The sequence below is a fragment of the Myotis brandtii genome, unplaced genomic scaffold (assembly GCF_000412655.1).
Source record: "Myotis brandtii unplaced genomic scaffold, ASM41265v1 scaffold251, whole genome shotgun sequence".
Lineage (NCBI taxonomy): Eukaryota > Metazoa > Chordata > Mammalia > Chiroptera > Vespertilionidae > Myotis > Myotis brandtii.
Genome location: NW_005359516.1, coordinates 59,687 through 72,080, shown reverse-complemented (window position 1 = coordinate 72,080; position 12,394 = coordinate 59,687). Strand labels below are relative to the sequence as shown.

Sequence of the window (12,394 nt, the reverse complement as noted above, 5' to 3'; positions counted from 1 at the left end):
ATTAAATCTTTTTTGTTCAGGTTACATTTGTTCCTCTTTTTTTCCCCCCCCTGACTCCCCTCCTCCCAGTTCCCGCCCCACCCTCCGCCCTCACTCCCCACCCACTGTCCTCATCCATAGGTGCACGATTTTTGTCCAGTTTCTTCCCGCATCTCCCATTCCCCTTTCCCCCCCAAGAATAGTCAGTCCATTCCCTTTCTATGTCCCTGATTCATTATAATCACCAGTTCATTCTGTACATCAGATTATTTATTCACTTGGTTCTTAGATTCACTTGTTGATAGATGCATGTTTGTTGTTCACAATTTGTATCTTTACCTTTTTCTTCTTCCTCCTCTTAAAGGATACCTTTCAGCATTTCGTATAATACTGGTTTAGTGGTGATGAACTCCTTTAGCTTTTCCTTATCTGTGAAGCTCTTTATCTGACCTTCAATTCTGAATGATAGCTTTGCTGGATAAAGTAATCTTGGTTGTAGGTTCTTGGTATTCATCACTTTGAATATTTCTTGCCATTCCCTTCTGGCCTGCAAAGTTTCTGTTGAGAAATCAGCTGACAGTCGTATGGGTATTCCCTTGTAGGTAATTGAGTCTCTTTCTCTTGCTGCTTTTAAGATTCTCTCTTTGTCTTTTGCTCTTGGCATTTTAATTATGATGTGTCTTGGTGTGGTCCTCTTTGGATTCCTTTTGTTTGGGGTTCTCTGCGCTTCTTGGACCTGTAAGTCCATTTCTTTCACCAGGTGGGGGAAGTTTTCTGCCATTATTTCTTCAAATAGGTTTTCAATATCTTGCTGTCTCTCATCTTCTGGCACCCCTATAATTCTGATATTGGTGCGCTTGAAGCTGTCCCAGAGGCTCCTTACACTATCTTCGTATTTTCGGATTCTTTTTTCATTTTGCTTTTCCGGTTGGGTGTTTTTTGCTTCTTCGCATTTCAAATCTTTGGCTTGATTCTTGCGCTCCTCTGGTCTGCTATTGGGTGTAATATTCTTTATTTCAGAGCGTGTATGCTTAATTTCTAGTTTCTTTATCATAGCATCGAGGGTCTCATTAGTTTTCGTGAGGCTCTCCAGAAGTTTATTGCAAGCCCTCAAAATTGCGTTTTTTAGCTCTATATCCTCCATTTCTGTCATGTTTTTTTGTCTCCGCATTTTTTATGCTTTCTTGGTGCACCCCCTTGTGGTCTTTGTGCGCAGTCTTGTTGTAGTTAAGCCTTAATTGTTGTCGGCAATACTAGGGGTGAATTGACCTCCAGGCTAACTGGCTATGAGAGTCAGCTGTGTCTGCAGTGGGAGAGCTTCTGTGCTGAATCTCTAGGGCGGTGCTAATCTAGCCTTTGCCTGAGGCGATCCAGCAAATGCCTCTGTGCGGGGCGGGTCCCAGGGGATCTACAGGGCGGGCGGGGCGAGCAGTTATGGCTGCTCTCAGTTCCGTCCCCAGCGGCTTTGCAACCGCTGCAAACCTCGGAGAGAAAGCTGCCTTCCCGCTTCTCCCGTTTGAGTCTGGGTCCCTAGAGACTCGCCCGGATCTGGAGCTCAGAGTCTGAAACTCCCTCCCGATTGAAAACAACAACCGCGCCCTCCGCCGCCGGCCAGCTCCACATGCACCTCCGCACCTTAGTATTTCACCTCCGCACTGCGCCTCCTCTGAGTCTCGGTATGGATTTCTCTTTCCTTCTAGTTGTAGAATCTCTCCTCAGCCAGCCTTCCTGTGGTTCTGGGTGATGTCTGTTCCATCTTTTAGTTGTATTTTTGAAGTGGTTGTTCGAGGCAGCAAACTCCGGCGTTAACCTATGCCGCCATCTTGGTTCTCCTGGGGCCTTACCTTTTATCCAGGCCATCCTGTTTCTAGAAATCTATTCAATACAGTGAGAAATAATGGAGTATTGTCCAATACACATTAAGTTAAGCTTGAAAAAAAGGTTTCAGAAGCACGTGTACATGCCACTATTTATAGTCTTTAAAAATAAGTATCTGGGCTTCTGTAGAGGCAAACGCTTTATATGCATAGGATATCTCTGGAAGGGTACACAAAAAACTGATAATAGTGGTTGCCTTTGGGAAAAAGAACTGAGTGACTGGGTAGGAGAAAGACTAATTTTTTGCCTTTATATACCTTTTAAATTTTGTGTCATTGTGTGCGTTAGCCACTCATTAGAGATATGCATATATCGATCATGAGAATGCCATGGAATAACTAAATTAACAGTTACCATTTAGGCCAGTGATGGCGAATCTTTTGAGCTCGGCGTGTCAGCATTTTGAAAAACCCTAACTTAACTCTGGTGCCATGTCACATATAGAAATTTTTTGATATTTGCAACCATAGTAAAACAAAGATTTATATTTTTGATATTTATTTTATATATTTAAATGCCATTTAACAAAGAAAAATCAACCAAAAAATGAGTTCGCGTGTCACCTCTGACACGCGTGTCATAGGTTCGCCATCACTGATTTAGGGGTTCATTAGCTACCTCCTTAAATAAGAACAGTTTTATAGCCAGCAGAATGCTTGAAAACAGTTTGTCTTAGATGTTTAAAGCATTCCTCCTAAAATTTTGTTTTTACTCTCCATTTAGTAAACCCTCTCCTTATAGGTACTTCAAAGGGATGCTTTAGTCACGGAGTTCTTGAAGTGTGGTTGTAGACCTCTGGGATTTGCCAGGTCAAAATGAATCTCAAAATAATACTAGAATGTTATTGCCTTTTTCAGTGTGTTGACATTTGCACTGATGATGCAAAAGTAATGGGGGAGGAATAAAACTGCTGATGCCTTAACACTATTTGAGACTGTGCTGGTCTAGAAGGTTTTGTTTTGTTTTCTTTTCTTTTAATCCTCACCCAAGGATATTTTTTCCATTGATATCTATAGAGAGAGTAGAGTGGAAAGGAGATAGAGGGGTGGAGAGAGAGAAATACCGATGTGAATCACATCAATTGGTTTCCTACTGCACTTGCCCCGACCAGGGCCAGGGATCGAGATCAAGCCTGCAACCAAGATAGGTGCCAACAGACGCTCTAACGTCTGAGCAATACTGGCCAGGGCAGAAAGCTTTGTATTTTTTACAGCCACATGCCAGCAGTGTAAGGGAAGTACACGCAGAGCACTTGCTGCATGCAAGACCAATGACTGGTTCAAGGAAGAGCACTTACACCAAGGTTTGTGGAGCGAGCTGAGGGAGAACACAGCTTTTACTTGAAGGAATGGTAGATAAACTGATTATCCCGACTTGGGCTTATGACAGACTTTTTCTTGAAAATGAAGAAATGAATCTGTCACTTCAAGGAAAACAACTGACAGTATTTACTGCCAAAGAGAAAATTTGAGCTTTCAAGCAAAGAATCAAATTCTAGAAAACTTGGTCTACCACTATATGGTTGACTACCTCCCAGTACTGAGACTTTTCTGATATCAGCAATGATATTAACAAGTAAGATGTTACTATATAAGTAAATATGTCAGCATTTGGAAGCTCTGCATAAGTCACTGGGCCAGTATTCTCCCAATGACTGTTGCATTGTGTTACAAAATCAGGCATGGATAGAAGATACATTCAAAGTGCAAGGTAGACTGGTAACCTCTGTTTATATGAGAGTACAAAAGTTCATCGATATGGTTTTAGATTCCACATTGCAACTACTTTTTAAGAAACTACCACTTGTCAAGTTTCGGTGCAGTATCAAGAAAATCAGCAATTATCTGAAAAGAATATTAAAATACTTCTCTCTTGTCCAACTACATATGTGTGTAAACTGGATTTTTAAAAATGTATCTTTTAACTAGAACAGTATATTACAACAAATGTAATACAGAAGCAGATGTAAAAATCTAGCTGTCTTTTATTAAACCAGACATTAAATATTTATAAAATATAGATTTACAAAATATGTAAAACAGTACCACTCTTACTAAACATTTTAGTTTTGGAAAACATATTTATTATATGTGTTAGCATCCAACAGGCTTATTATTTGTATTTTTAAGTGAATTAAGAAATAAGTACTTTTGCCCTAGCTGGTTTGACTCAATGGATAGAGTGTCGGCCTGAGGACTGAGGGGTCCCGGGTTCCATTCTGGTCAAGGGCACATACCTCGGTTGCAGGCTCCTCCCTGGACTGGGCCCTGGTCGGGGCTCATGCAGGAGGCAACCAATCGATGTGTTTCTCTCACATCGATATTTCTCTCTGTCTCTCCCTCTGCCTTCCACTCTCTAGAAATCAATGGAAAAATATGCTCAGGTGAGGATTAAAAATAAGAAATAAATACTTTTAAAATGTTCAGTTTTAATTTCTAATACAGTAGATCTCAATAGATAAAATTCACATTGACCAATATTGGCCTCAAGCTTTACGAGTATAAAGGGGCCCTAGCCAGCTTGGCACACTGGATAGAGCGTCAGCCTAGGGACTGAAGGGTCCCGGGTTCGATTCCGGTCAAGGGCATGTACCTTGGTTGCAGGCACATCCTCAGTAGGGGGTGTGCAGGAGACAGCTGAAAATGTCATATATGAAAATGTTACCACAATAAGATTAGTTAACATAATTACCATTTTGTTTTGTTATGCTGAGAGCATTAAAGCTCTATTCTCAGAACAACTTTCAAGTATACAGTACCGTATTGTTAACTAGAGTCACTTTGCTGTACATAGGTTGCAGGAACTTTTTCATCTTATAACTGGAAGTTTGTGCCCTTTGACCAACATCTCCCCATTGTCCCATCCCCTCAGCCCTTGGCAACCATCGTGCTGTTCTCTGTTTCTGAGTCTGATGTTTTTAGATTCAACACATAGGTGAGATCACACAGTTTCTGACTTATTTAACTTAGTATATTGCTCTCAAGGTCCATCCATGCTGTTGTAAATGGAAGGATTACCTTTTTTGTGGCTGAATAATACCCCATTTTATATTTTTATAAATATGTGTGTGTTTGTATATACATATATGTCGTTTTATTTATTCATTCATCCATTGATGGATACTTAGGTTGTTTCCATGTCTTCACTTCTGTAATAATCCTGCAATGAATATGAAGGTGCAGCTATCTCTTTGAGATTGTGATTTCATCTCCTTTGGATAAACACCCAGCAGTGTCATCGCTGGGTCATACAGTTCTGTGTGTACTGTTTTCCAGAGTAGCCACACCAACCTACGTTTCACTGACAGTGCAGAGTTCCCTTTTCTCTACATCCTCACCAGCATTTGTTATCTCTCAGTTGTTGTTTTAATAATAGCCATTCTAACAGGTGTGAGGTGATATTTCATTGTATTTTAATGAACAGTGACTTTTAAAGTGTATACTTGTTCCTTTTTTATGCTTTGTAATAATTCCATTATATTCTGTCATCTGTGCAGCTGTTTTTATTAGAAATTTAGATTATTTCTAATTAGAGCACATTTATCAAGTGCATGTTTGGCCATGTTCCTCCCCATCCCTGAGAGGACAGAGCCCAGGCTTGCACATTGCAGTGAGGCCCTCCGTACCCACCTCCCTCCCCACCTGCGTCCCACCTACTCCCCACACTCTGAGCAGCTTTGACTTGCCCGTGCTCCCTTCTCCTTCCATCCCCTTTCTGCTCCTATTTTTCAAGACCCACCTCAAGCTTAATGTCTTCTCTGGCCCTCCCTGACCTACTTCACTCAGAATAAGTTTCTTCTTTTCCCGTAATACTGTGTCACCTTTTGGAGATGTGACCATGATTGTACTTTCCCCCTATCATTTCCCTTATGTTTAGGCTGCCCCACACTGGGGATTGAGCCTGCAACCCGGGGTATGTGCCCTGACCAAGAATTGAACCCTGACCTCCTGGTTCATAGGTCGACACTCAACCACTGAGCCACGCTGGCGGGCTAATGTATTTTTCTTTATCTGTCTCCCCTTCCAGATCATAAACACCCCAGGCCAGAGTTCTTTGTGTTCAAGTGTCTAACAGGAAGCTGGGCACATTATGGGCCAGGCTTGTCTGAGGGACTGGATGCCTTGAGAGGGTAGAATGTAGGGAGATCGGTGAGAAGACATCATGTGCCTCTATGGTCTGGTAACCTCACTGCTTTCTGTCTTTCCTAAGGATTTATGAGCAGCTTCCAGAAGTACAGAAAAAGAGAGAAGAGGAAAGGAGGAGATTGGAATATAAGTCGTACCGGTTGCGAGCCCAGCTGTATAAAAAGGTCAGTCAGTCCCCGAGCGGGGTTGGTCAGGTTTATCAAGGAAGAAAAAACTGAGTGAAGCACACCTGACCTGTTTGAATGAACTGCATTTGGGGAGTGAACTTAAGCTCATGATGCGTTGTACCGCTGCTGACATTTGGAAGATAGAGGCACCTATGACTAGATTTCAAATCTAAAAATAAAAAAACCAAACCTAAAAAAGGCCCCTTCCAGGCATACATTTGGAAGGAAACCAAATTTCATCCTTAGGGGTCAGTTTAGATGTACGTTATGGTAGAAATGGTCAAATCCAGTAGAATTGTGTTTTTATTCCAACGTCCCAGATTGTAGTTTTATACTTTAGAACTCTTTTAAAAGGCTGGAAAATGTCTATGTGTAGCTTAAGAGTTGCCAGAGCCTCGACGCCAGCACCATGCCCTGCCCATCGCTCCCGTGGAATCAGTGGTGCTGTGGGTCCCAGAACCTCACAGGCAAGGACACTTGCTAGCAATTTACTCCTTACTCCTTGAGAAATGAAATGGGCTACAGTGCCTAAAGGCCCACATCCTTCATTGTCCTGGTTTCCTTCCCAACCCCCTTACTTCACCCAAGAGGACGCGGAAAGTCAGAAACCAAAAGACGCATTCATCCCAGACCGATGTGGGGTGGAAAATGCTTCTGGAGCACATCCCAGAGTTCGGGCTGGGCCTGCTCAAGTGCAGAGGCCCCGGCACTGCATCAGGCTCTCACTGTGCTTGTGTGTTTGCGAACTGATGGAAGGATTAGTCTATCAGGATTATAGAGTATCTGCATCTATACAGAAATAATAGATATTGATTATAGATCATCTTCCCTAAACAATGCAGGAAGTATTTTTCATATAATTACCATAGTTTCTGTAGGTGGGGAAGGTAAACAAGGTTTGGGCAGAACCCCACTGGTCTTCAGTGCCATGTCCGTGGGAAGGAGTGTCTGTCTGCCTGGTCACAAGGGTTGCTAACTTCTTTCCTGCCTGTCTTTTCTTCCACAGAAAGTGACCAATCAACTCTTGGGGAGAAAAGTTCCCTGGGACTGACATAAGATTATTTTCTTCAGAGCCGTGGAATTTTATTTTATCAACCTGAAGAAGCGTAACCCTTACTTTTTGAGTCTGGTTCAATAAAGCAAACTCTTTGTCCATGTGTAATTTAGAAGTAGTAACCTTCTAAAGTGTCCGGGGCACAGTGGTAAGATTATTAATGTTTTGGAAGCAATACTTTCTTTACAGTGGCCTTGCCCACAGGAGTGTTTGTTATAACATTATTATTTCTTATTCTAGATAAGAGTCCCTTTTTGTTTGTGTTTTTATACTTTTAGAAAATAAATAACTTTTTTTATATTCTTATTGACTCCGCATAAAACAAGCCATAGAGGGTCATTTCTTTCCCATCTGGAGCTGTGCCATGTCCCCTGAAGTGCATGGGGAGCCGCAACCTAAAATGGTCAGTCAAGGGAAATGGGCTGTGAGGCTGAAATGTGGCCTTTTTTTTGGAAACACAGGGGACAGGCCAAGAGCCCTATCATGGGCTTTGTGGAGAGGGTGTCTGTACCCTCCGGGCAGACCCAGAGACTCCAGCAGACATAGGCATCTCAGGTCTAGAACTCCCTTTAGTCTCATCCCAGCTGCTCTGGGAGCTATAGGCCGGGAAGAAAGGCCACTATCCTTTGGTGAATTTTCCTCCACCCACCCCCTTGTTTGCAGGATTAAAGCCTCAGAGCATTTATCGTCTCACATGGAACCAGTGCTTATAATCTGGAAAACCACTTCTGAAAAGCAGGAGTTTAATATATGTGATAATGAAAAAAAAATTATACACACACACACACACACACTGAGTGACCAGATTATTATGACCACCCCATCAGTACTTGTTGGGCCACCTTTTGCCTTCAATACTGCAGCTATTCTTCTTGGCATTGACTCCACGAGATGTTAAAAGGTGATACGAGGAATCTGACACCATGCCTGATGAATAGCACTGTCCAGTTCTGTGAGATTTGATGCTTGTGGAACCAGCTGCCTGATGGCTCTTTTAACTTCGTCCCACAAATGCTCAATTGGATTGAGATCTGGTGATTGTGGGGGCCACCTAAGCAAGGTAAAGTCTCCCTCATGTTCTTGAAACTACTCCTGCACAATACGAGCACCATGGCATGGCGCATTGTCTTGTTGGAAGAAGCCATCTCCATTGGGATACGCCATCCACAAGATAGGATGAACCTGATCAGCAATGATACTTAGGTATGTTGTGCTATTCAGACGTTGTTCCACATGAATTAAAGGGCCCAAATCATGCCAGGAAAACATGCCCCAAACCATAATCCTGCCCCACCAGCTTGAAGGGTTGTACTCATGCATGTGGGGTGCATGCTTTCATGCTGTTTCCGCCAAATTCTCACTCTGCCATCTGCATGATGCAACTGGAAACGTGATTCATCGGACCACATGACTTTTTTCCAATGCTCGACTGTCCAATCCTTGTGTTCCTGTGCGAATTGGAGACGTTTTATCTTGGTAACTGTAGACAGCAAAGGTGTTCGAACAGGCCTTCGGCTTCCATATCCCATATGATGCAGTGTACGGCTAATTTGCCTACAAACGTCAGGTAGTCGTCATAATCTGGCCACTCGGTGTATATGTATATATATGATAATGCACATAAGGCACGTAATCTTGTGACCTGGAATTAAAGCTAAGGCCCAAAGTTGAGCCAGGGAAGATGCTCAGCCTTACTCTAAGTTCAGCGGGGCTCCAGCAGGGCTGTAGGGGCCGGTTGTTTCCTGAGAGTCTGGCAAAGAGCAGGCCCTGCCACCAAGCACTGCTCAGAGCTTTCAAGTGGTGCCACCTAAACTCCCGGCCTCACCTGGAAGGAGGCTGTGAAGAAGCCTTCGACGGTGCGTGTGGGGGGACTACCTAGCTCTTCCCTGTCGCTGTGCAGGGTAACTAACCACTTTGGGCCAGTTTATCTGTAAAATGAGAGCATTAATATGTGCATGCCCCTTTTGGTTGTCAGATGCTGTGGCTGTTTACATGTGGGAAGTTATTAGAATTCAGCTGGAAAGCGATCATTGTCTGGAAACGGGTCTGCACGGACCCAGGCAGGATGGAGTCCTCTTAGGAGCAATGAGTGTGATTCTCCACACCTGGCAGTGTCCGCCAGGCGCCTTCCCAGAGCAATGACTAGTAGGTTCAGGGCTGGGAAGCCACAGGTGGCAGCTGGCAGCCCCTCCTCCGAGCCCAGCCAGAATACACCTTGGGGTGCCCTGGGGAAGATTTATTTAAACAGTAAATAGACTTGCTTTCACACTAGAATGGTAATTCCCCAGCCCCAGATACAGAGGTAGGGAGCAGAAACAAAGCACAGCCTGGGGGAGGGGTGCTGAGGGTTCTCACGATGCCGTTTTCCGTGGCTGAGTCTGCTGCTTGCTGAATCTAAGTATTGGCATCAAAATCTCTTCTGCCCCCAGAGCTCAGGACAGTTTCCCCACTCCGCCCACATGGTTCCACTGAGCACCTGGCAGAAGTCGCAAAGTCACCACCTCTGCTGTCCCTCCTGTGGCCATGAGGCTGCTCTGCCCCACTCTCCATCTCCACCAGGATCTTGTTTTATGTTTTGTTCTTGCACAGATGAAAAAGCCCAGGCCCTGGCACCTGGTTCTGACCTTGGGGATTCACTCTAATTTCTTTGTCCTAGATCTAGTTCTCACCTAATCTGAGAATTCACTGCCCGCTTTCTCCTGGGAGGTTAGGCTCCAGCCTCCTTGGCCACTCCTCTGCCCTGAGGGCAGCTTCTGTTTCTGCCCACCCCAGACAAAGGCCTCCAGTGACCGTCAGCACATGCACTGTGGGCTGAGGGAGTGTATGGGGAAGGCAGAGTGTTTTCACTATAAATCACAAAGCATTTTGTGTCCCAAATGATTGTGTTGGCCAGTAGTTAGAAAGCTAGGCCAACCCCGGCCGTGGTGGCTCACTGGTTGAGTGTGGACCTAGGACTGTGATCAGCAAACTGCTGCTCACGAGCCACATGCGGCTCTTTGGCCCCTTGAGTGTGGCTCTTCCACAAAATACCACGTGTGGGCGCGCACGTACAGTGCGATTGAAACTTCGTGGTCCATGCGCAGAAGTCAGTATTTTGTGGAGGAGCCACACTCAAGGGGCCAAAGAGCCGCATGTGGCTCGCGAGCCGCAGTTTGCCAACCACTGACCTAGGAGATCACAATTCAATTCCCAGCTGGGGATCTAGCAGGAGGCAGCCATCTGATTCTCATCGATGTTTCTATCTCTCCCTCTCCCTTCTCTGAAACCAATAAAAATAGATTTTTTTAAAAAAGAAAGCTAGGCCAAGCTGAATGGTTGATGTCATCTTTACCTGTTTTGGAGCTGGGTGATTTTAACTTATAATGTTAGTTTTATGTTGACTGGCTGTGAACCCTTGCTTATAGTCCTGTCCCAATTTCTCACTAAATACTCATGAATTCTGGTTGGGTGGAGGTCTGGGCTGAATAATAGCAAAACTAACTATTGGCCTTTAGGGGGCACTCTTGGGTCATCTCACAGCTTCCCCACCCCCACAACTCCCCAAGATGAAGATTCTAATCTAAGGAAACTCACTTCCCCCCACACTGGGTTATTTTCCAAGTCTGATTGGACTACATGTTAAGGAGATTACAGTCACAAGATGCATAGATATGGGCTGTTCATTTTCCGGGTCTACAACTCTATTCCTATCTGCTCCTCTCCTACCTGTCTTTCAGGGAGCCCTAGTTGGCCCAAAAACACCCAGCAACTCAAGCCAACCCATCCTTAGACTTTGGAGTAAATTATCTTCCTTTCCTTTTTTTCCTCCTTGTTCTCTCCATTTCCTCTGTTGCAGGTACCATTACTCTGGGTGGTCTTGTTGCACAGGTAAAATCTGAGGCTCTGTTCTGGACTTAGAGCAGTGATGGCGAACCTATGACACGCGTGTCAGAGGTGACACACAAACTCATTTTTTTGGTTGATTTTTCTTTGTTAAATGGCATTTAAATATATAAAATAAATATCAAAAATATAAGTCTTTGTTTTACTATGATTGCAAATATCAAAAAATTTCTATATGTGACACGGCACCAGAGTGAAGTTAGGGTTTTTCAAAATGCTGACACGCCAAGCTCAAAAGGTTCACCATCACTGACTTAGAGAAAACAGCCCTTCAGAGGTCATCCCAGCTTTCTAGACTTCTGCCCAGGGTTTGGGTCCAGCATGTCCTCAAAGAGGCATGGCCAGATCACACATTTCTAGAATCCCTGACCCATTCTCAGCACAGTGTTCACCCAACCTCACTATTGCTCCCCACACAAGACAGCCTGACATCAGAATCTAAGTCCAGAACCTCAACTAACCATGGGGCAAATGGGGCTGCCTAAAAAAAACTGCCTACTCTGACTTCATTTCACAAGTTAGGGGCTAACTGAGGAAAAGTGGGAAGATGTTCATATAGTTCCCACTGTCGACTTGGCCAGGGAGGTGACTAGGAGCAGCCCTCTCAGGAGACACACCTGGTGCCATCTTAACGAAAAACAGGCATCAATTCCAGACCCCAGAAAATAGGAACAAAAACGTTTCCTGTATCTACCATTAGATAGTAAGCTCCATGAAGGCAAGAATCATGACTATCTTGTTCACTTTCTTTTGCTAGGGCTTCGCACACTGTGGTCACAGGTTAACTCAGGATGGATTTGTCAACTGGCACAGTGTGGTCAGTCCAGATTGGAGGCAGAGGCTGTGGAAAGACTTCAGGGACATCTAATTGGTTGGTTACATGAAGCACCTGAGTGTTATGATATATAGAAACATCTGATAGAGTTTGGGGTTGAGTAAGTGTTAAATAAATAGAAAAATAAAGTAAGAGATCATTAAAAGTTCCAAGAAAAAGGAGACAAAACAAACATCTGTAAGAGAAGATAACTAATGTTTTTCCATGTAGCTTAGCTTAAACACAGAATATTGATGTACCCCAAACGGTGACAAACCACTTTGAGAAGGTGGGGAACAGGAAGGGTGCATGTGCGTGATGGAGACACAGCATCAACCTGGTGGCAAAACCGGACAATCAAGAAGGAGCCACACAAGCCCATTAAAGAGGTGGAAGTGAGTGCACAAGGGGAAGTGTAAGGGCTGCTCTTTCCCACCACAAATCCATAGAACTCTGACCTTTGAAATATATATAT

General features: G+C 44.0%; 1 protein-coding gene across 1 annotated transcript in view; it reads left to right on the top strand.

Annotated features, from left to right (window-relative positions):
- Nucleotides 1-7,380, top strand: part of ALMS1 (Alstrom syndrome protein 1) — a 125,239-nt gene extending 117,859 nt beyond the window's left edge. The window contains exons 24-25 of the mRNA XM_014540916.1: nt 6,067-6,166; nt 7,176-7,380. Of these exons, the coding sequence (XP_014396402.1) occupies nt 6,067-6,166; nt 7,176-7,220 (145 nt within the window). The 3' untranslated portion in view covers nt 7,221-7,380. The remainder of the gene's footprint in view (nt 1-6,066; nt 6,167-7,175) is intronic.
- The last annotated feature ends 5,014 nt before the right edge of the window (nt 7,381-12,394 follow it).